Genomic DNA, 25,000 nt, shown 5'->3' on the forward strand with positions numbered 1-25,000 from the left:
CTCTTGTTACCCAGGCTGGAGTGCAATGGCGCGATCTCGGCTCACCGCAACCTCCGCCTCCTGGGTTCAGGCAATTCTCCTGCCTCAGCCTCCTGAGTAGCTGGGATTACAGGCACGCACCACCATGCCCAGCTGATTTTTTGTATTTTTAGTAGAGACGGGGTTTCACCATGTTGACCAGGATGGTCTCGATCTCTTGACCTCGTGATCCACCCGCCTCAGCCTCCCAAAGTGCTGGGATTACAGGCTTGAGCCACCGCGCCTGGCCTATTTTCTTAAATATATAGAAAAATAGAGATGGAGTTTTCCGATGTTGTCCAGGCTGGTCTGAAACTCCTGGACTCAAGAGATCTGTCCACCTTAGCCTCCCAAAGTGCTAGATTACAGGTGTGAGCCATCGTGCCCAGCCAGTTTTAGGTTTACTGACGTTGCAAACGTAGTACAGAGAGTTCCCAAATGCCCTTCATCCCGCTTCCCCAAATGTTAACACCTTACATTATAGTACATTTGTCAAAATTAAGAAATGAACATTGGCTGGGTGTGGTAGCTCTTTCCTGTAATTTACTTTGAGAGGGTGTGGTAGGAGAATCGTTTGAGTCCGGGAGTTTGAGACCAGCCTGGGCAATCTAGCGAGACCCCATTGCTACAGAAAAATTTAAAAATTAGGTAGGTGTGGTTGCACATGCTTGTATTCTTAGCTACATGGGTTGGGGAGGCAGGAGGATTGCTTGAGTTCAGGAGTTTGAGGTTACAGTCAGCCATGTTCACACCAGTGCACTCCAGCCTGGTTGACACAGCAAGACTGTATCTCAAAAAAAGGAAGAAAGAAATGAACATTGCTTTAATACTAGTAACTATAGATTTTACTCAGATTTCTCTGGATTTTCCCCAAATGTCCTTTTCTGTTCCAATATCCAATTGGGGATCCCACATTGCATTTAGTCATAATGTTTTCTCCAATCTGTGACAGTTTCTTAGGCTTTCCTCGTTTGTGACCTTGACAGGTTGAAATGTGTTTTGTACAGTGTCTCTCAATTTTATCTTCGTAGGTTTGATATTTTATCATGATTAGATTTGGATTATAGGTGTTTAGGTGGAAGAACAGAGTTGAAGTGCCTTCTCATTTTATTGTATCAGATTAACACTGGTGATGTTAAAAAATGAGCAGCCACACACAAGAGATGCATGATGCAGGGTGTGTGTGGAAGGGGGCACGGAGCTTTCCTGTCCTCTCTGGGTACACCCTCCAGGTGTTCAGCAATCCGGAAGCTTCTCTCTATCATTTCTTATTATTTGTTTGATTTTTAAAAACTGGATTGTTTGTCTTACAGATGTTAGTACAGTCTGGATTTTGTTGATTAATGTGTTCCTCTGTCTTCTTTGTTTCCTATAAATTAGTAGTTACATTTAATGACTACTTCAGATTCTTTTAGGATCATTGTTGGATCTGCTCGTTCACCAAGGATTGCAAAACATTAATCTTTTAATTCTATCACCCATTTTAATTTATGAGTTAGAAATTTCTCATTGTTATGTGGTCCCTCTGAATAAAGTTTGTACGGGAAAGGAAAGATAAATGGTGATTACTTCCCATTATTTACTGTGTTTGAAAATATGCATTGGCTCCTTAGCATCCTCTACATATTTAAAATATTTGGTGTGTTTCAATCCTTTGTGATTATTATCCTTATTGATGCTCAAAATACTCCATTTTTAGGTAACAGGAGCCTCTGTAAGTTGACTTCTGAATCTTTTTGATACGACCTTTATAGTCTTTAAGAGCTTCTTTGCTGCTGGGCGCAGTGGGTCACGCCCGTAATTCCAGCACTTTGGGGGGCTGAGGGTGGATCACCTGAGGTCAGGAGTTTGAGACCAGCCTGACCAACATGGAGAAACCCTGTCTCTATTAAAAATACAGAATTAGCTGGGCGTGGTGGCACATTCCTGCAATCCCAGCTACATGGGAGGCTGAGGCAGGAGAAATGCTTCAACCTGGGAGGCGAAGGTTGCAGCCCCATTGCTCTCCAGGCTGGGCAGCAAAAGCGAAACTTTGTCTCAAAAAAAAGAAGAGCTTTGCTTTTCCAGTATGACAGAATGTTCTAGTCTGGTCTTATACATTTCCTGACCCATTAGCTTTTTCTTTAAGGAGTTCTGGTTCCTTTTAGTCGGAATAGTATTTAAAGACTACAAACTGGGTAGTAGAAGTGCCCATTCCTACTGGGTTGGTCATTTTTTTAGACTTTTTCAATGAACAGTGTTAGGAAATTACGAGTGAGTTCATAATAAAAGTTTAAATTTAAATATAAGACTACAAGGGTTTTCTTTGTTTGTTTTTTGGTTTTTCTGAGACAGAGTTTCTTGCCCAGGCTGGAGTGCAGTGGTACAGTCTCAATTCACTGCAGACTCTACCTCCTGGATTCAAGAGATCCCCCCGCCTCAGCCTGCCAAGTAGCTGGAACCACTGGTGTACACCACCATGCCCAGCTAATTTTTGTAGTTTATGTAGAGACGGGGTTTTGCCATGTTGCCCGGGCTGGTCTTGAACTCCTGAGCTCAAGCAGTCCACCCACCCAGATCTCCCAAAGTGCTGGGACCACAGGTATGGGCCAGCACTCCCAGCTAATTTTTGTAGTTTTTGTAGAGATGGGGGTTTTGCTATGTTGCCCAGGCTGGCCTCAAACCTCTGAGCTCAAAAAATCCACCCATCTAGGGCTCCCAACATGCTGTGATTACAGGTATGAGCCACCATGCCTGGCCAACTACAAGGTTTTTGTATAACCTCACAGATTTTACAGCTAGATTTTTTTTTTTCTCCAAGCCAAAAATTACACTTGAGTAACACTAACCAACGTAATTATTTATTTGATTTACCTCATAACCTATACATATACAGTAATCTCAAAATAACTGCCAATACTAAAGAATGATTTAATATTTGGCAATTTCTTTTGTTTTTGAGGTATATCCTACTTAGAGATATTTAGTAAAATTACAGTGTTTCAGAATCACTTGAAATAGTTCCTTTCTGTGTGTTTATGCCTTCAAATTGATTTTCAAGTTTGTTACATTTTGTGTTTTATTCTTAAGATTTTGAAATTTATTTTTATTTTTTGGGACAGAGTCTCGCTTTGTCACCCATGCTGGAGGGCAGTGGTGCAATCTTGGCTCGCTGCAGCCTCCGCCTTCTGGGGGTCAAGCAGTTCTCCTACCTCAGCCTCTCGAGTAGCTGGGACTATAGGTGTGTGCCACCATACCTGGCTAATTTTTGTATTTTTAGTAGAAATGGGGTTTCACCATTTCTATGGGGTTGGCTAGCCTCTTCTTGAACTCCAGACCAATCAGAAAAGTTGGGCTTCTATCCCTCTTCTTTCTACCCTGTTCTCTTTCTTCTTCCCCATAGGTAACCTTAAACAAAAAACAAAAAAAAAAGTGTGGTTTATTCTTCCATTTAAAAAAATACTGGCCGGGCGCGGTGGCTCACGCCTGTAATCCCAGCACTTTGGGAGGCCGAGGCGGGTGGATCACGAGGTCAAGAGATCGAGACCATCCTGGTCAACACGGTGAAACCCCGTCTCTACTAAAACTACAAAAAAAAAATCAGCTGGGCACAGTGGTGCGTGCCTGTAATCCCAGCTACTCAGGAGGCTGAGGCAGGAGAATTGCCTGAACCGAGGACGCGGAGGTTGCGGTGAGCCGAGATCGTGCCATTGCACTCCAGCCTGGGTAACAAGAGCGAAACTCCGTCTCAAAAAAAAAAAAAAAATACATACATATTTGTATTTTCCTCTTTCTTAGCTAAATGGGAACATACTAAAATATTTATTTCTACCTCTGTGTTAAGTTTAAAAATGTATATATATCTGCATGAATTGCATGGCATTTATAGGTGATATGGAAGCCCTTCTAGCTAATTGTGGAAATGAGTGGGAGAGGTAGACAACTAATAAGAATATACTTTAGGTATCTCTCATCATTCAACTATGAACTAGTATTACAGTTGAGGTTCCTAGATTCCTTTTTTTATTTTTGAGATGGAGTCTCGCTGCGACGCCTAGGCTGAAGTGCAATGGTGCAGTCTTAGCTCACTGCACCCTCTGTTTCCCGGATTCAAACGATCCTCCTGCCTCAGCCTCCCGAGTAACTGGGACTACATGCCCAACTAAGTTTTTTATTTTTAGTAGAGATGAGGTTTCACCGAATTGGCCAGACTGGTCTCGAACTCCTGACCTCAAGTGATTGCCCGCCTGGGCCTTCCAAAGTGCTGGGATTATAGGCATGAGACACCATGCCTGGCCCCTAGATTCCATTTTTATCTCTGTTCTTAAGTAAAACTTTTTTCTCCTTAGACCTCAGATTTTCCTGTCCTTGACCCCAGCTGGACTGCTCAAGAAGAAATGGCCCTTTTAGAAGCTGTGATGGACTGTGGCTTTGGAAATTGGTAAGAACTTCGTGTTAAGAGTTGTCCTGCCCTAGTGGGCTCAGAAGAGAAGCTGTTGTTGAAGAGTAAAGGAAGGAACCTCAGGAAGAGAAAATATGTATTGCTTTCTTATCAACACGTGATTTAGAGACAAGTTTGTCCCTTTTGGACATTATTTTTCCAATGCCAAAATGTGTCACAAGAATATGGGATGTTTAGTGGTCCATAACTGAACCACTTTCGATGTATCACCAATGGAAAGATTGATTATTCCTTTCTGAATAGTAGGGAAGTTTAGTTTCGTTAGTTATTGCTCCCTTCTGATTTTATGCATTTTTGTTGGTTATAGATGCCCTAGTCATTTAAGTGAATTGGACTTTACCTAGATGGTCATACCTAAGATTCAAGTTTCACAGGCTTTCTGATAACGTTCTGTGTTTTTAGCTTTCCTGCCTTAGTCCAAGACTGGCTGAATTGAACATCACTCATTGCTGTTGCCCTAGGGGGCAGCACCACTTAATAATAATACCACCACTTTAATTTTTACCTTTGGGAACGCTTTCATATGGATGATTTTATTTTATGAACTAGATAGCGGAGGCATTATTGAATATATTTTGTTCACATATTATCTGAAGCCTAGGGGGTTGAAATGATTTCTCATAATTGCATAACTTATTATTGAAGGACTCTTAATTAGGTCCTCCCTGTCCTGACTTGGTAGTGTATATAATCTTTCTTGGTGTTCATTAGAATAAACTCTGCTGCCTCCCTGAAGTCCAAGGACCTGAAAAAGGAGACCTGAATTTATTTCACATTTTGCTTGTATTCATTCATTCATTCTTTATTAAGCATCATAAAATATTGTGTACAATGAGGAATACCAAAGGAGGTAGAAAAGTAATCACTTGTGAGGAGCTTGCTAGTCATCTTTAGCCTAGTTTTTAAAGTTTTGCTTACCATCATCTCTAAAATAGGCTAATCTTCTCTGTCTGTTCTCCTCTCTTAACAAAGAACACAAAAAAGATACAGCTTCTCTACTCTACTCACTGTGGATAAGGCACTAAATTTGGCAGTGAGTGGGCTAGAGCCAAGAATTATGAGATGCATCCTGCCTTCAGGAAGCTTTTAGTTTAGCAGGGGGACTCAAAATATCTGTACAAGTGATTGAAGTACACAAAACAGAATACAGTGAGTGATGCCTTAGGGGAGGACAAGTGAAGCGTTGTGGAAAAAAGACCTTGAGGAGAGGACTTCCACCTCTACCTCTCCATTACCTTGGCTCAAGTCAGGGCTCTTTTTTTTTTCCCAAATTGAGACAGTCTCACTTTATCACCCAGGCTGAAATGCAGTGGTGCAATCACAGCTCACTGTAACCCTGAACTCCTGGGCTCAAGGGATTTTCTCTCCTCAGAACTCCCAAGAAGTTGGAACAATAGGTGTGTGCCACCATACTCAGCTAATTTTAAATTTTTATTATTATTTAAAGACAGGATCTTGCTCTGTCGCTCAGGCTGGAGTACAGAACATGATCTCAACTCACTGCGTCTTCGACCTTCTGGGCTCAAGTGACGCTCCCCATTCAGGCTTCCGAGTAGCTGGGACTACACATGTGCAACCATCCCCAGCTAATTTTTGTATTTTTTGTTGAGATAAGATTTTACCACGTTGCCCAGGCTGGTCTTGAACTCCTGGGTTCAAGTCATCTTCTCATCTTGGCCTCCCAAAGTGCTGAAACAGGTGTGCACCACCGTGCCTGGCCAGATTCTTAAGCAAGTTTATTAATTCTCTTGGACCTAATTTTTTCTTCTTTGAAATTGAGTTAATAACAATACCCATACCACAAATTTAATACACGGTTTAACTTAAATTCTGTTGTGAATATTTCTAACTCAGTGTCTGGCATCTCACAGCACTAGTAAAGAAATGTTTACATGAGTGTTTTGTAAACCATAAGATATTATGCAAAATAAAATTATATTTCTGTATATTTTTAACGTTCTGAAGTCACTACTTATTATTTATAGCAATTATTTCTCTAGGGCTTAGCTCACAGGAGAATTTACAGATTTTCCCGTCATCATCTTTAAATGGAAAGGAAAGGACTTCTTAGTCATTATTTCTGTGTCTCAGACTAGCAAGATTTGGAACATCAGATTACACCAATCTAGGCTTATGTTTGTCTTATTGTTCTGCTGATACCTTCATGATACCAGTTTAGAAATAGCAGAGTGCAGTCATTATGTGGATATGACTTAAAATATTGAAAGAGCAAATGATGCTTTTACTATTATGTATAAATTAGAGTACTACTTTCTTCTTTCTTTTTCCTGACAATCCTCTAGGCAGGATGTAGCCAATCAAATGTGCACCAAGACCAAGGAGGAGTGTGAGAAACACTATATGAAGCATTTCATCAATAACCCTCTGTTTGCGTCTACCCTGCTGAACCTGAAACAAGCAGAGGAAGCAAAAACTGCTGACACAGCCATTCCATTTCACTGTAAGTGCCTCCCTATCTTGATAAGAGACACTTTGCTCATCCTTGGGCCTTGTTTCAGTAGCAGATAAACAGTGATTTGATGAGTTGGACAATTAATAATATCATGGAAGATAGGAGGACTTAGTATGGCAACTATTAAGAGTCACGATTGGCCTGGCGCAGTGGCACATGCCTGTAATCCCAGCACTTTGGGAGGCCAAGGCAGGCTGATCACTTGAGGTCAGGAGTTCAAGACCTGCCCGGCCAACATGGCAAAACTCTGTCTCTACTAAAAGTCTAAAAGTTAGCTGGGCATGGTAGCACACAACTGTAATCCTAGCTATTCAGGAGGCTGAGGCAGGAGAATCACTTGAACTAGGAAGGCGGAGGTTGCAGTGAGCCAAGATCATGCCACTGCACTTCAGCCTGGGTGACAGAGTGAAACTCCATCTCAAAAAAAAAAAAAAGAATCAGGATCATAATGTGGCAAGGAAGGAACATATTCTAAGGGTCAAGAGTTCTATATAGGACATCAAGGTGCTTGAAGCCAATGTGTAGTTCCACGTACCGTGAGTCCTTTGAACATATCAGTTAATGTCATTGCTTTCTTTTGTAAAATAAGATGTCAAAAAGGGAATATTGTTTCTATGCTGTTCTGAGTACAAGTTTTTTTGTAATCTCTTTGGAGAGTTTATAATCATAGATATGAGTTGCTTAGAGAATACAGTATTTGACTCATTATTATTAATTGCCCCAGTGTCGCTCCCAAGAAGCAATTTGTTATCTTTGTTCACTTGGTTGTGGCAGTGATAGCGAACTTTTTAATCTCATGTGCTTCTGGGACCAGTGGGTCTCTTAATAAAATATAACCAAAAACACGATGAATTATAAATGACCATCTTTCCTGAATGACTCTGAGGGCACAAGTAATGAAATAAGAATGGTTTCCCTTCCCTTTCTCTTTCCTCATACCCTCTAGAAACAGTTTTATAGTTGACTAACTTAAAGGCTGGTGATACCTCCCTTTTTTTTTTTTGAGAGGTTGCAGTAAGTACACTCTATACTCACTGCAACCTCCACCTCCTGGGTTCAAGCAATTGTGCCTCAGCCTCCTGAATAGCTGGTACCACAGGCGCATGCCATCACAGCTGGCTAATTTTTTGTGTTTTTAGTAGAGATGGGGTTTTGCCATGTTAACTAGGCTGGTCTCAAACTCCTGACCTCAGGTGATCTGCCTGCCCACCTCAGCCTCCCTAAGTGCTGGGATTACACATGTGAGCCACTCCCAGCTGATACCACCTATTTGGATAGCACTTTGATGTTAGCATTTTGTTCTCAAATCCATTAGACCATTTATTTCCCAACAGCAACCCAGTGAGCTGGGCAAAGCAAGTGCTTTTGTTTTACACACTAGGAAGCCAATTCAGAAAGGTTAGTTTGTGCAGGGTCATGGGACTAGTGTGTGTTACAGCTGGGACTTAATTCAAGCTAACTTCCAATTCCAGTGTTTGGTTTTTTTATCCCCTTTGGGTTTTTTTTTTTCTTTTTGCCTCTCAGTTGGATGAGTTTTGTAAATTGAGATTAGTCCTAAGGGGGAAGGGAGCTGAAGTTAACGGTAAATATTTAGGTTCTGTAATATTAAAAGAAAAAAGTCATGGTTTCCTTTCATTTTAGGAAAACAAAAATCGGAAGAAGTTTCTCTATATTTCCTTAAAGGATTACTTGAGTTAGTTTTTCTTTTTAAAAAATCTGTTCCCATAATACTTAATCTTTTTCACTTTTCCTTTTAGAAAAACCATTTTAAGTTTTACTTATTATTGGACTATTTTTATGTCATTTTTTTCATGCCAATATTGTATTAATTAACTCAGAAAACTTCTAAATTCTTCCAGCTACAGATGACCCTCCCCGACCTACCTTTGACTCCTTGCTTTCTCGGGACATGGCCGGGTACATGCCAGCTCGAGCAGATTTCATTGAGGTAGGAGAAACGTGTTTTTAGCACAAAGTAGGAAAAACTTGTTTTTATTTCTCTTGAGCCTTCTGTCTCACCATAGATACCATACAACTAAAAGGAGATTTTTTTCAAAGTACTATAATTTATAGAGCCTTTAGACAGCCACATTTTTTTACGTGAGTGCCTTTTCTCATTTGAAACATTTTCACATATGGAACAGTAAAAGTTCTTTAAACAAAAAACCTGTTTCTGGGCCGGCCATGGTGGCTCATGCCTGTAATTCCAGCACTTTGGGAGGTCAAGGAGGGCAGATCATGAGATCAAGAGATCGAGACTATCCTGGCCAACATGGTGAAACCCTGTCTCTACTAAAAATACAAGAATTTGCTAGACGTGGTAGTGCATGCCTGTAGTCCTAACTACTTGGGAGGCTGAGGCAGGAGAATCACTTGAACGCAGGAGGTGGAGGTTGCAGTAAGCCGAGATTGCAGCCACTGCAATCCAGCCAGGTGACAGAGTGAGACTCCATCTCAAAACAACACAAAATTTTAAAAACCCTGTTTCTGGCTGGGCACAGCACAGTGGCTCACACCTGTAATCCCAACACTTTGGGAGCTGAGAATGGAGGATTGCTTGAGTCCAGGGGTTTGAGACCAGCGTGGGCAACATAGTAAGACCGTGTCTCTACAAATAAAAAATTAGCTTGGCATGGTGGTACATGCCTGTAGTCTCAACAACTTGGGAGGCTGAGATGGGAGGATCACTTGAGCCTGGGAGGTTAAGGCTACAGTGAGTGGTGATCATTCCACTAAACTGTACCCTAGACAACAGAGCAAGACCCTGTCTCCAAAAAATCAAACAAACAAAAAACCCCGAGAAAAGCCATTTCTTAAGTTGCATCAGTGCTGGCTTCCACTTTCTTAGGTATGAAATTTCTGTAGTCTGGTTCTTGTACACCTACGGGCTTTCAAGATTGTACTGTATCAGGGATTGGCAGACATTTTTTATTAAAGGCCAGATAGTAAATATTTTAGGTTTTGTATGCTATAAAGTTTCTGTTGTAACTACACTTTGTCATCATTGTGCTAAAGCAGCATGGGATAATACAAGAAAAATGAGTATGCCTGTGTTCCAGTAAAACTTTATGTACAAAAACAGGCAGTAGACTGGATAGTAGTTTACTGACTCCTGTCGTATATCCACAGGTATATAAAGAATGACGAATGTGTATAAAAAGTGTATGTTCCTTGCTCAGCCGTGAAATTAAAAGTCATGTGAATGTAGCCACAAGTCTCTTGATTTATCATCTAATTCACATCTTGAAAGATAGCTTGGCCAAGTGCAGTGGCTTACACCTGTAAATCCCAGCACTTTGGGAGGCTGAGGCAGGTGGACTGCTTGAGCTCAAGAGTTTGATACCAGCTGGGCGCGGTGGCTCAAGCCTGTAATCCCAGCACTTTGGGAGGCCGAGGTGGGTGGATCACGAGGTCAAGAGATCGAGACCATCCTGGTCAACATGGTGAAACCCCATCTCTACTAAAAATACAAAAAATTAGCTGGGCATGGTGGTGCGTGCCTGTAATCCCAGCTACTCAGGGGGCTGAGGCAGGAGAATTGCCTGAACCCAGGAGGCGGAGGTTGCAGTGAGCCAAGATGGCGCCATTGCACTCCAGTCTGGGTAACATGAGTGAAACTCTGTCTCAAAAAAAAAAAAAGAGTTTGATACCAGCCTGGGCAACATGGCAAAAGTCCGTTTCTACAAAAAAAAAAAAAAAAAAAAAACCCAAAACCAAAAATTACCTGGGTATGGTGGCACATGCCTGTAGGCCCAACTGCTTGAGAGGCTAAGGCAAGAGGATCACTTGAGCATGGGGGTTTGAGGCTGCAGTGAGCCAAGATCACCCCACGGCACTCCAGCCTGAGTGACAGAGTGAGACCCTGTCTCCAAAAAAAAAAAAAAAAAAAATGTAGTCCAAGATCTTGAAGATAACTTGAAAGTTTAGCAAACTACAGGCAGTTTTGCTCGTGACACCCAGGTCAGCATTTTGTTCATGGTCAGTAATACTGTAAGAACTGCCCTGTAGACTCTATACCCATGCATTATACTCATTGAATAGAATATGAACAAATCTACCCATTGAACTGTATAAGTGGTATTACTGAATAAACAGACCCCCTCAAAAGATAAAAGGTAGATTATTAAATACCGTTTTCTTGCCTAAATATTTAAAAGTCTAATCAAGTTAAATATTCTGAGAAATGAACTGACTTTATTTCTTTCAGCGATAGGATCTTGCTCTATTTTCTAGGCAGTCTTGAACTCCTGATCTTGAGTGATCTTTCCACCTATACCTCCTGAGTAGCTGGGATTACAGGTGCATGCCACTGTGCCTGGCTCAGACTAATTTTAGTTTTTAGAGCAATATGTTTAGCTTTACTCCTAAACTCATAACTATTCCAATTTTCTCTTGTCACTACTGCTTGTAAGCCTCTTAGACTTCCTATTACCTGTGTCAGTATTGTGGCCTTTTACCCTATTTAGTTTTTTTTTTTTTTTTGGTGACAAAGTCTCACTCTGTCACCAGGCTGGAGTGAAGTGGTGCTATTTTGGCTCACTGCAACCTCCGCCTCCCAGGTTCAAGGGCTTATCCTGCCTTTGCCTCCTGAGTAGCTGGGATTACAGGTGTTTGTGCCAATATGACCGACTAATTTTTGTAGTTTTAGTACAGTTGGGGTTTTACCATGTTGGTCAGGCTGGTCTCAAACTCCTGACCTTGCGATCTTTCTGCTTCATCCTCCCAAAGTGCTGGGATTACAGGCGTGAGCCACTGTGCCTGGCCTATTTAGTCTTTTTTAACAAGTGTTTGCTGATGTATTTTCTGTTTACTTCTAAAGCATGTCTACTATAAAGACATTAATCAAAGCTGATGGGTTTGGGGTGGGGATTTTTTTGTTCCTCCAAACAGGAATTTGACAATTATGCAGAATGGGACTTGAGAGACATTGATTTTGTTGAAGATGACTCGGACATTTTACATGGTAACAGTTTACTTTGTCAAATGTTTATTGAGCACCAACTATGTGATGACACTGTCTTGGGTACTAGGAGTTGAAGGATGAATAAAACATATCCCCTGCCCTTACAGAATTAAAAATCTAGTGGTTAAGTTGCTGAACTTACTGTTGTTGGATTTTGACAACAGTGAATAAAATTTATAATGAGGATAAAAATATTGAGCATATAATAGTAGTTGGAAATACCCATTGGACTTTGTGATCGTTCTTTTATCCAAGTCTACACTAAGGTAATTGTCTACGCTAAGGTAATTGTCTACACTAAGGTAATTGGGTAAATCGCCCTCACTTGCCTTCTTAGAAGGAGGGGAGGCCGGGCGCGGTCTCTACTAAAAATACAAAAATTAGCTGGGCATGGTGGCTCACGCCTGTAGTTCCCACTACTCGGGAGGCTAAGGCAGGAGAATTGCTTGAACCCAAACCCAGGAGGCGGAGGTTGCCGTGAGCCGAGATCGCGCCATTGCACTCCAGCCTGGGTAACAAGAGCGAAACTCCGTCTCAAAAAAAAAAAAAAAAAAAAAAAAAAGGAGGGGAATCAGTTTGAATTCTTGGGACTTCAGTAGCAACTGCTAATGTTAAATGTTCACTATATTTTATTACCCCAAATTTCCCATAGCAAGGAAAAGAATGGAAATTTCTCAAGATCTTGTTTTTAGGCCCAAATGGGGGATTTCTTGTTTCTCAGGACTGTTGAATTTTCAACACTGCTGAATTCTTTTTTTTTTTTTTTTTTTCTTTTTGAGACAGTCTCGCTCTGTCATCCAGGCTGGAGTGCAGTGGTACAATCTCGGCTCACTGCAACCTCCGCCTCCCAGGTTCAAGAGATTCTTGTGCCTCAGCTTCCCTAGTAGCTGGGATTACAGGTTTCTGCTGCCATACCCAACTAATTTTTGTATTTTTATTAGAGATGGGGTTTTGCCACGTTGGCCAGGCTGGTCTCAAACTCCTAACCTCAAGTGATCTGCTCGCCTTGGCTTCCCAAAGTGCTGGGATTACAGGCGTGAGCCACCATGCCTGCCCCAATATGCTGAATTCTAATCTTTGATTAGCCCTCTAAGGGTTTGTGTTAACTCTTTTCCTAAAACTTAAGTGGTGAATGCCACGGGACTGTTAAGAGTAGATGATTAGACTTTGAGTCTCTTTTTTTCCTTCTTTCCATTTTCAGTGAACTACATACTAATATATACTAATACTACATAATAATCCCCAATCCTTTTTTTTTTATTTTAGTTGAGAATTGAATATGATGCAGATCAGTAATGCTCTATTGGAATCTATATTTCCCCAACAGCATCATTATTTCTGTTAAACTTACATCCCAGGCAGGACATAAAGTAGAACGCTTGTTAAATTAGAAATCAGGTTGTCATGTTGCATGAACTGGTACACTGTCCCTAAAAGGGGAACTTGATTCTTTTCTCTCCATAGAAGAGCTACCTGGATATTTGTTTTACCAGATATAAGATAAAGAAGTAGTCCTCATAAAAAATTTTACCTTAAGAAATTTTTCTCTACACATTTCTTGAGCAATGCTTTTTTCTTTCTGCAAAATTTTATTCCTCCTCTTCTCCCACACAGCTTTAAAGAAAGTCAGAGTGATGCAGATTGAACTAAAAGAGGAAAGCTTGAAAGCAAACTACTTTAGCATTCACTAAATCCATTGTATTTGTTCAGTCTTCCATGTCAGTCTCTTCTTTTCAATCCCAGTGACTCATGTTGTCTTTTCTCGCCTCTTGTGGTGTTTCCTTTGAAGGTAGTATGCAGACTGCCATTCAGTATTTCTCCTCATACGCACCAGCTTTAATTAAAATGGTACTGTTTTCTGGCTTGTATCTTTCTTATAGAAAGCCAGACTACTCTATGCAAAAGGGGCAGCTTCATAAATATCATTCTTTTAGATACTGTTCAAAAATACTAAATTTTTGGCTGGGAATGGTGGCTCACACCTGTAATCCCAGCACTTTGGGAGGCCGAGGCTGGATGATCTGTTGAGGCTGGGAGTTCATGCATGACCAGTCTGGACAACACAGTGAGATCCTGTCTCTAAAAAAAAAAAAAAAAAAAAAAAAAGCCCTTAAAACAAATTTTATTACTGTTTTTCTTCCTCCTCCTCCCTGGTTTTTATTTTTACTTATATATTTATTTTTTACAAATTTTTAAAGTCAACATCTATAATGTTAATAATGGCTGAATCACTTCTCTAGAGCCTAATCCAGGTCTTCATTCATACTTCTCAACATTATTAAGAAAACTAGTGATGGTCGGTATTTAATTTTGTTCTTTGTGGGAGCAGGGCTTACAGTTCCTTCCAGTGCACTTGGGGTCCTTTTTGTAATTAAGTGGGGATTAAAAAAAAACAGAAGCAATTGATTGATTAGCAATTTATAGTTCAGTTAGCTTTTCAAACCCATAACATACTTAAGGTATTTGTATTCTCCCTGAAGTTTCTATAGCCCTGGAAATTATTGATTTTCATTTGAACTGGAACTGAAGCATTAATCTTTATACATAGTAGTTTTAACACAGCATAAATAACAATTCTTTCTCCCCTCCTCCATAGTAAACTATAAGATGTTTAGATGAGTGTTTTTATTTTTTATTTATTCTTTTTGAGACAGAGTCTCACTGTGTCACCCAGGCTGGAGCACAGTAGCATGATCTTGGCTCATTGCAACCTCTGCCTCCCGGGCTCAAATGATTCTCGTGCCTCAGCCTCTGGCATAGCTGGGATCACAGGCATGTGCCACCATGCCCAGCTAATTTTTATATTTTTAGTAGAGGTGGGTTTTGCCATGTTTGCAAGGCTGGTCTCAAACTCCTGGCCTCAACTGATTTGCCCACCTCGGCCTCCCAAAGTGCTAGGATTACAGGTATGAGCCACTGTGTCTGGCCCTAAATCAATGCTTTTAAAAAGGTGATAACACTTTAGATTTGGGTATAGTGGCTCACACATGTAATCCTAACACTTTGGGAGGCCAAAGCAGGAGGATTTCTTGAGCCCAGGAGTTCAAGATCAGCCTAGACAACAAAATGAGACCCTCCCCCCGACCTCTAAACAATAAAAAAGATTATAACATTTTAAAGAAGCTCGTCAGCACTACAGATCAAAGGAATGACTTGCTCATGCCACAGAGAGGTACTTTGTTTACAGCTCTGAGTTCTTACAGTAGCCCCTGTGGCAGCATTACTATGTCCCCGACATAGTAATGTGACAGCACATTGTCCCCGAGCTGTCTCTCCCAGAACACTCAGTAAAGTGCACTAGGAGCCCAAGGAAATTCAGGAAGAAATGAAAAAGAGCTTTATAAGCACACCTGGAACAGAGAGAGGGGCACAGATTTTGTGGAAATCAGGACACTGATTCAGCCTCAAGCTTGCTTCTGAGTCACTGCGTAATCGTGAGTAAGTCCTTGGAATCTTGCGTGCTATTTCTTTGCGCCCTCTGCCATTAAAGAAGAAGTGACACCAATTAGTCAGAGTGTAAATGTCTCTAATGAAAGATGGTACATAATTCAGATTGGTGTTATTACCATTCCATTATACCATTATGCTTTTAACATTACTGAGCATTAACAACATTCTTTTTTTTTTTTTTTTTTTTTTTTGAGACGGAGTTTCGCTCTTGTTACCCAGGCTAGAGTGCAACGGCGCGATCTCGGCTCACTGCAACCTCCTCCTCCTGGGTTCAGGCAATTCTCCTGCCTCAGCCTCCTTAGTAGCTGGGATTACAGGCACGCGCCACTATGCCCAGCTAATTTTTTGTATTTTTAGTAGAGATGGGGTTTCACCATGTTGACCAGGATGGTCTCGATCCACCCACCTCGGCCTCCCAAAGTGCTGGGATTACAGGCGTGAGCCACCGCGCCCGGCAACAACATTCTTTTTATGGTCCCTCCTTTAGAACTACTGGAAGGTTGCAGACTGTAGCTGGGTTTTATATTTAAAACCTATCCAGAATATCAGCTGATAACACCAAGACCTTTTCTTTACCCACACAAAGATTTTTGCCTTGAATCATGGAATTTGTTTAATAAATTTGGTTTGCATGGTTCATTAGAGAGTCCTGGGATGCAATGGAGGGATAATTAATTGCATTGCAACCATACCAGAAGGCTTTCAGAATGTATTTCAGATGGATACTGCACAGTGAAGCAGTATCCATCGGAAAAAAGAAGTTCCATGATCCCTAACTGGTGTTTACTCATATTTTATTGAAATAAGCAGAAATTTTTGGTTCAGAAAGAGATACAGAAGACTTCCATCTTAGAACTCTCGTTTTGTGTATGTTGTGAGATCTCAATGCACAAGCTTAGTGTAGTTTCTTCTTGCTGCCATCTCTTTCCCTATCTCCTTTCACTTGTAAAAATCCTTCCTAAATGGCCAGGTGTAGTGGCTCATGCCTGTAATCCCAGCACTTTGGGAGGCCGAGGTGGGTGAATCACGAGGTCAGGAGTTCAAGACCAGCCTGACCAAGATGGTGAAACCCCATCTCCACTAAAAATACAAAAAATTAGATGGGTGTGGTGGTGGATGCCTGTAATCCCAGCTACTTGGGAGGCTGAGGCAGAGAACTGCTTGAACCCAGGAAACTGAGGTTGCGGTGAGCCAAGATCGCATCACTGCACTCCAGCCTGGGCAACAGAGCAAGACTCTGTCTTAAAAAAAAAAAAAAAAAAAAAATCCTTCCTAAATTTTGGAGTACTCTTTCCCTGAGTTTCTCAAGATCTTAAAATTCTCGTTATAGTGTCTTCTAAGTCATTGTTGTACCATAACCCAGGCAAGCAAGAGATACGATAAGCTCCTCCTATGTGCTGGGTCTGTGTTTTCAGTACTTCTCAGGGCTGCACATTAGTACAGTTTACAGTACAGTTTACTCTCCCTCTGTCTGGAAAGGTTATTTCAGCAAGTTTTCTCTCCTAGGTGTGATCCGTGAACTCCTTCACCTCCCACTGTGTTTTTCAAATTATATTTCTTTGGTGCATATTATTAGCCTTTAAATCCTTTAACAATTAGTAGATCAGAAATCCAGCCTGGTCTGTGGCAGTTCCTTTCACTTGATAGTGATTTCACTGTTTTATATATAGGATATTTCAGACATGAATACAATTAATAATAATTGCTAATACATATAGCATTCACTATTTGTCAGTTACCATTCTAATCCCTTCATATATATTAAGTCATTTAATCCTCACAAAACCTTATGAGTTGGGTATTACTATGATTATCCTCATTTTACAGATGAGGACATTGAAGCATGGAAAGGTCAGATAACTTGCTTGGAATCATACTGCCAGCAAGAGGTAGAGTCATCCCCAAGTCTGTGTTCTGAATATACTGTACAGTACTTAACTGTCTTTACAACCTTGATTTTTTTTTTTTTTTTTTTTTTTTTTGTGAGACAAGGTCTTGCTCTGTTGCCTAGGCTGGAATGCAATGGCACAATTATGGCTCACTGCAGCCTAAGCCTTTTGGGCTCAAACTATCCTCCCACCTCCACCTCCTGAGTAGCTGGGACCACAAGCATGCACCATCACACCTGGCTAATTTTAAAAATTTTTTTGTAGAGACAGGGTTTCACTGTGTTTCCCAGGCTCAACCTTGAATGTTTGTTGCTGTTTTTTTTTTTGTGAGGTTTCACATTTGTTATCTTCTATAGCTTCAACACATTTCTGAGGAATAGGTATTTTCCTGTTTTACATTTAGGGAAATGCACAAAGAAGTTAAGTAATTTGCCTAATGTAGGGGTATCCAATCTTTTTGGCTTCCCTGGCCCACATTGGAAGAAGAAAAATTGTCCTGGGCCACACATAAAATACATTAATGATAGCTGATGAACTAAGAAAAAACAAAAAACCTCATAATGTCTTAAGAAAGTTTATAAATTTGTATTGGGCTACATTCAAAGCCATCCTAAGCTGCATGTGACCCATGAGCTGTGGGTTGGATAAACTTGGCCTAATGCTTCCTAGTTGCTGACTTTAGCCATTAGATTGCATGATCTTCCCTTCACAAAATTATTTGTATGCATCTTGGCCAAAAGCTTGGGGAAAAATGGCTTTTAAAAAGTGTTGCTTTGGGGAATACCTGTGTCACAGGTTCCTACTTGTTTGGTTGCAGTAGGAATTTTGATTGGCCTCCCTGCAGTTAAGACCTCTGAGTTGGTTTTCTTGCCAAGCAAGCAGTAAGTGCCTTCTGTCAAGAAAACAGAAACATGTTGTTAGCTATTTTGAACAATGTTAGAAATACATTGCAGTGGGAAGGAGCTGCCTCTGACTTCTGCCCACTTCTTGAAATATTTTAAGTCTAGCCGTTTGGAAACTTAATCAGTCTCCAGTGTAATCACAGGCAGACTATGCTTCCCCCAAAGCTGAGATATCAGGGGCCTTGTATCAATGGACAGGTTATAGGTGGTTTTGGTTTGTTTGTTTTTAATGATCTCTGGTTCTCTGTTTGCCAGCTTATACTGCAGCTTCCAGCTGCTTTAGGTAGACTGAACCAATAATTCTCATTTTTGTAGATTCTGCTTTCTCATTTCTGTTCTGCCTGCTGTGCTGTGGTCCTCCCTAGGTTATTCATACAGTTAAGATCTTGTAATCAGTTGCTGCTATCTGAGTATGCTCAGAGACAGCTTCAAATATGATTTTTTCTCTGGGAGAATTCCAGTTCTCCTCCATTTGCTTCTCTGTGTTTCTTTTCTTCCTTTTGTTCTCCAGAGCCAGTTGTACAAGTTTAAACTACTGAAATGATCAAACTGTAGTACCAATTAATCAGCAGTATTTATTTAGAGGCTTTTTGTTTTTTAAAGAAATAGAGTCTCATTCTGTTGCCCAGGCTGGAATGCAGTAGTACAGTCTTTAGCTTACTTTAGCCTTGAATTCCTAGGCTCAAATGATCCTCCTGCCTTAGCCTTGCGAGTAGCTAGGACATGCCACCACACCTGGCTAATTTACTAAAAAAAAAAAAAAAAAAAAAAAATTTCCCCCACAAACACTAAACTTTATTTTCATAAAAATGTCCTTTTTCTCAGTTGACCCCATCCTCTGCCACTAGAAAGCAGCTTTATTGCTAAAAAGCAATCCATTTATTTAGACATTCTCTTCTTAAGCAACTTTAAATTTTCCACCATTGTACCCCACTGTATTTTTTACTTTCAGTCTTCTCCTCAAATATTTATCCTCTCCAGTGAGAAGATCCAGTGTATCTCCCACTTTGACTATTCTGCTTTTCTTCCATAATTTTTCCTCATTCAGCCTGAGTTCCCCTTTGTAGAATGCATATTCCACTTTGTTTCTCCCAATGTCTAGGCCCATCTTCAGGACAGCATCATATCAAAAAGACTGCACTGCTTTTTCCACGGCTTTATGGTCTTTCAGTGTAGTAGGGTCATCCTCAAGCTTCGCTTCCTGCTCGCTCATCTTGTCATGATCACTTTCTTCATAAGAGTCCTCTTCATCATCTTTTTGCAGAGACTTTTTAGTAGATTTTTTAGAGCTTATATTACTTTTGAGTCATATGGAAAATGGAAAAATATATTCTGGAGATATTAAAAGCCCTGGGAGTCTCAGCGAGAAAATATGGAAAAGTGTTTTATAATTTGGTGCATGTAACTTGGTACTAGACAAATACAAGTATCGATTCCAGTAAGTACAGAGATTGTATGACAAAGTTGTCCTTCGGAGAACACCACAGAGTCCAATCCAGACGTCTGGTTTTCTTAAAATACCAGCAAGCAGCTTGACACTAGTCATAGCCATGGCGTTTATAACCTGTATGTCAGAGCCTTTCATCCCTCCCTAACCCACCTGCAGGGAGTTCACTGCCTGGGGACCCCCTTTGCCCATGCCCTTCAGCTTCAAAACAATTCAATTGCCTTTCTTTTTTTTTTTTTTTGGGTAAAAAAAAAACCTTTGCCTTGAAAAAAAAAAAATGGTTTTTTTGTAGAGACAGAATCTCAGTGTGTTGCCCAGGCTGGTCTCAAAACTACTCCTGGCCTCAAGCAATCCTTCCACCTCAGCCTTCCAAAGTGCTGGGATTACAGGCCCCTTTTTTTTTTTTTTGAGATGGGGGTCCCTCTGTAGCCCAGGTTGGAGTGCAGTGGTGTGATCTCAGCTTACTGCAGCCTCTGCCTCCTGGGCTCAAGCAGTCCTTTCACCTCGGCCTCCCAAGTAGCTGGGACTTACAGGCACGCACTACCATGTCTGGCTAATTTTTTGGTTCATTTTTGTTGAGATAGGGTTTGACTATGTTGCCCAGGCTAGTATCGAGCTCCTGAGCTCAAGCCATCCACCCACCTCGGTATCTCAAAGTGCTGGGATTACAGGTGTGAGTCACCATGCCTGGGCTTTTTAAAAAATTAAATCACTCCCACACAAATCTCAGGAAACAACATGGCATGTTGTGTCTTACAAAAATCACAGAAATGGGCCTGGCACAATGACTCATGCATGTAATCACAGCACTTTGGGGGGCTGAAACAGGCAGATCCCCTAAGGTTAGGAGTTCGAGATCAGCCTGGCCAACATGGTGAAACCGCATCTCTAGTAGAAATACAAATAGTAGCTGAGTGTGGTGGTGGGTACCTGTAATCCCAGCTACTTGGGAGGCCAGGGAAGAATTGCTTGAACCTGGGAGAGGTTGCAGTGAGCAGAGACTGTGCTGTTGCACTCCAGCCTGGGCGACAAGAGTGAAACTCTCTCAAAAATAAAAAATAAAAAAAATCACAGAAATGTTTTGTTAAAATTAGTAGTACTTTTACTGGCTCTTCAAAACATTTCTTTCCTATTAAATTCATCTTACAGGGTAGATAAGTGAGATAAGGGGATCCTGAAATATGGCCAGGTGTGGTGGCTCACACCTGTGTTCCCAGCACTTCGGGAGGCCAACTCGGACAGATCACTTGAGGTCAGGAGTTGCAGACCAGCCTGACCAACATGGCGAAACCCCGTGTCTACTAAAAATAAAAAAATTAGCTGGACTTGGTGGCACGCACCTGTAATCCCAGCTACTTGGGAGGCTGAGGTGGGAGAATTGCTTGAACCTTGGGAGGTGGAGGTTGCAGTTAGCTGAGATTGTGCCAGTGCACTCCAGCCTAGGCAACAGAGTAAGACTCTATCTAAAAAAAACAAGATCCTGAAATATGGTAAATATTCAGTGTGTTTTAGCTGTCTTTATTATATTTGTTTCCCTTTCTGCCTTGAACTATTGACTTCCTGTTCTTTTCTTTCTCTTAAGAGATAGATAGAGTCCCCTGTAAAACTTGCATTTGGTAATACTGTATGTCAGAGGCACTACCTCTCCTTTTTCTTCCTACCCACCACTTCTACCACATAGGCTTGTAAAGTGCATCGCCACCAGCGTAGTGTTCTAAAGCCCATCATTCCACAGCAGCTGTGTTACAATACAATGACAGGAATAGGCATTCTGTGTTATCTGGACTCTTACATGTAACAACCCTATAAATCAAGAAATATTTCATTTGTAGAAAGAGTTCTGCTACCTAAAAAAAAAAGAGTTTGAGGCTGGGAATGGTAACTTACACCTGTAATCCCAGCACTTTGGGAGACCGAGGCAGGCAGATCAGGATGTCAGGAATTCGAGACCAGCCTAACCAACATGGTGAAACCCTATCTCTACTAAAAATACAAAAATTAGCCAGGCGTGGTGGTGTGCGCCTGTAATCCCAGCTACTCAGGAGGCTGATGCAGGAGAATTGCTCCGGGAGGTGGAGGTTGCAGTGAGCCAAGATCGCTCCACTGCACTCCAGCCTGGGTGACAGAGCAAGACTCTGTCTCAAAAAAAAAAATAAATAAAGTTTGAAAACTGTTGCCTTGGCTGGGCGCGGTGGCTCAAGCCTGTAATCCCAGCACTTTGGGAGGCTGAGGTGGGCGGATCATGAGGTCGGGAGATCGAGGCCATCCTGGCCAACATGGTGAAACCCCGTCTCTACTAAAAATACAAAAAAATTAGCTGGGAGTGGTGGCGTGCGCCTGCAGTCCCAGCTACTCGGGAGGCTGATGCAGGAGAATTGCTTGAATCCAGGAGGTGGAGGTTGCAGTGAGCTGAGATCATGCCACTGCACTCTAGCCTGGCGCCTGGCAACAAAGCAAGACTCTGTCTCAAAAAAAAAAAAAGAAAATTGTTACCTTAAATCTTGGACCTGACAGTGTTGAATTATTTTTAGTTTGTGGGCAGTTATAAGGAAAAGTAAACCAATGTTGTTTAAATATTTGAACTTGTTAGAAATGAACAAAAAGAATCCATGGTAGTTGATTTTTCTTTTTTACGCTTAAACTTTAAAATACTGCATTTCCTCACCTCTTCAGATTATCCAGCTAGGAGTTAGGTTATTTTTATCTCAGACCCAAGGGAGAATGGCCTGGATAAAGTGCTCCTGGACATCTCCCAGTGATTGAAGTTACATGCATAATATAGGACATCTGCTCATAGCCCAGCATGTAAGATTTTGGTATTGAACTTTCCAGTCTAAGAATATCCTGCAGATGAGATGTAGAGATAGAGAAAGAGGAAAAAAAAAAAAAAAAAAAAAAGAAAAGAATATCTTAAGGCCAGGGAGCAGTAAGATGCACAGTAATGAGTCAGTATGGGGAATCAGAATTTATTTCTATTATCTTATCAGGGTTATTATATTAACAGTGCATCAGGATTGTACATTGCTCAATATTTGTTTGCTTTCATGTAATAAAAGAAATGGTTGGTTCTAATGAGCCATTGTGTTCTGTTCTCTTACTTAATCGGTCCCACTTTTTCTACCCTAAAATTTAGTTCCAGCAGAAGTGTGGCTTCCAATTGTTCTATGGAGGTACCTTCAGGGACCACTTCTGGAAAAGGCAGCTGAAGGCAGAACAGGCAGAAGGAGTTCAGCTAGAGCAGATCTGACTTATCTGTTCTAAATAAGATTTTATTTGAAAATATGGTTTAAAACTTACTGTAGTAGAATATGTAAGGATGTGTTGACTGGTTGCCCTCATGGGCTAAACTGGAACTTGGATCTCACATTCTTTGGATGAGGAATGAGATTGTATTACTGTTCAGAGTTAATCAGCATTCCAGAGGCTGTGGGCTCTATTTTGCATTGAAGCTTACTACCTTGAAAGAACTGATGTTTTTTGTTTTTTGTGTTTTTTTTGGAGGCAGAGTTTTGTTCTTGTTGACCAGGCTGGAGTGCAGTGGTACAATCTCAGCTCACTGCAGCCTCTGCCTCCGCCTCCTGAGGTTCAAGTGATACTTCTGCCTCAGTCTCCCGAGTAGCTGGGATTACAGGTGTCCGTCACCACGCCCAGCTAATTTTTTGTATTTTTAGTAGAGACAGCGTTTCATGATGTTGGCCAGGCTGTTCTTGAACTCCTGACCTCAGGTGATCCACCCACCTGGGCCTCCCAGAGTGCTGGGATTACAGGCGTGAGTCACAGTGCCTGGCTGACAGCATTCCTTGCTAAGAGGAATCCTCAGCAGAGAAACTGGATTGTCCTCTATGGAAAAAAGCACAAAAAAGGGACACTTTGAAGAAATTCAAAAGAAAAGAACCTGCTGAGCAGTCAAATTCCAGAGGGCCGTAACTGGTGCATCTCTTGCTAATATAATGGCCAAGGAGAATGATAAACCTGAAGTTAAAAAGGCTTAATGAGAACAAGCTAGCAGGGCTGCTAAGGAAGCAAAAAAGGCAAAGTTAGCATCTAAAAAGACCACAATGGTTGCTTCTAAGGCACCCATAAAGGCAGCATCTACACAAAAGATTGTGAAGCCTGTGAATGTGTCAGCTCCCCAGTTGGTGGAAAACACCAAGTTGACAGATCAGATTCTTAAATAAAGATTGGACTATAAAAAAGTAAATTATATTACCTAATATTTGAATAATGTATTTTATTTTTTCAGAGGACACATGGTAGGTTATATTGTGCTTTAGATAGCCTCTTCTATAAATACATACAGTAATTAAAAAACACCAAATACTCAACTTACGCAAAGCTTAATTGATAAATTATTAAGACAATGTCAGAATCTATTGCAATCATTAAATCTTAAGGTGCTTTCAGAATCCATAGGTGAAAAGAAAGGTTTAATGTAGCATAGTGCTAAGTTTTGCATTACTCATATTTTCTTCTAGCGTTGTTAATATCTGGCATTCATTTCTTAACCCTAAGGTCTTCTGGCTATAAAAAGGCTGTGGGAGTTTTTTGCCTCTGAGGCTTTTAAAAATATATATTGCATTTTCAATTAAGTCAGATTTAGAATATAGGAGTAACACAGAGAAAGTAAACATTTTTTTTTTTTTTTTTGAGACGGAGTTTCGCTCTTGTTACCCAGGCTGGAGTGCAATGGCGCGATCTCGGCTCACCGCAACCTCCGCCTCCTGGGTTCAGGCAATTTTCCTGCCTCAGCCTCCTGAGTAGCTGAGAATACAGGCACGCGCCACCATGCCCAGCTAATGTTTTGTATTTTTTTTAGTAGAGACGGGGTTTCACCATGTTGACCAGGATGGTCTCGATCTCTTGACCTCGTGATCCACCCGCCTCGGCCTCCCAAAGTGCTGGGATTACAGGCTTGAGCCACCGCGCCCGGCCCGAAAGTAAACATTTAAACAATTTCAGAGTGTTTTCCTACTTAAGACTCTGGAACCAGACTGCTTAGGTTTGGATCTCTGCTCTGTACTTAACAGATGTGTGATATTGGGCCGTTTGTTTTTGTGTGCATGGTGTATAGTGCATATGAGAGAATGATAGGAAACAAGAATGGGGCCAGGTGCAGTGACTCACGCCTATAATTTCAGCACTTTGGAAGGCCAAAGCAGGCAGATTACTTGAGGTCAGGAGTTCAAGACCAGCCTGGCCAACATGGTAAAACCCCATCTCTATTAAAAATACAAAAATTAGGCCGGGCACGGTGGCTCAAGCCTGTAATCCCAGCACTTTGGGAGGCCGAGGCGGGTGGATCATAAGGTCAAGAGATCGAGACCATCCTGGTCAACATGGTGAAACCCCGTCTCTACTAAAAATACAAAAAACATTAGCTGGGCATGGTGGCGCGTGCCTGTAATCCCAGCTACTCA

At 41.2% G+C, this 25,000-nt stretch overlaps 1 protein-coding gene and 1 pseudogene across 4 annotated transcripts in view; one reads left to right on the forward strand and one right to left on the reverse strand.

Moving 5' to 3' along the window:
- The window catches only part of TADA2A (transcriptional adaptor 2A), a 70,800-nt gene that overhangs the window by 26,700 nt on the left and 19,100 nt on the right, over window positions 1–25,000 (forward strand). For 3 of the 4 annotated variants that reach the window (XM_032280798.1, XM_032280795.1, XM_032280797.1), the window contains 4 exons: window positions 4,347–4,438; window positions 6,763–6,920; window positions 8,792–8,880; window positions 11,823–11,895. In XM_032280798.1, coding sequence (XP_032136689.1) covers window positions 4,347–4,438; window positions 6,763–6,920; window positions 8,792–8,880; window positions 11,823–11,895 — 412 coding nt within the window. The remainder of the gene's footprint in view (window positions 1–4,346; window positions 4,439–6,762; window positions 6,921–8,791; window positions 8,881–11,822; window positions 11,896–25,000) is intronic. The other variant, XM_032280799.1, reaches the window with a different exon arrangement.
- LOC116552500 lies at window positions 19,035–19,739 on the reverse strand (annotated as a pseudogene).

The sequence above is a fragment of the Sapajus apella genome, unplaced genomic scaffold, assembly GCF_009761245.1.
Source record: "Sapajus apella isolate SASKATOON/1434 unplaced genomic scaffold, GSC_monkey_1.0 scaffold12, whole genome shotgun sequence".
Taxonomy (NCBI): domain Eukaryota; kingdom Metazoa; phylum Chordata; class Mammalia; order Primates; family Cebidae; genus Sapajus; species Sapajus apella.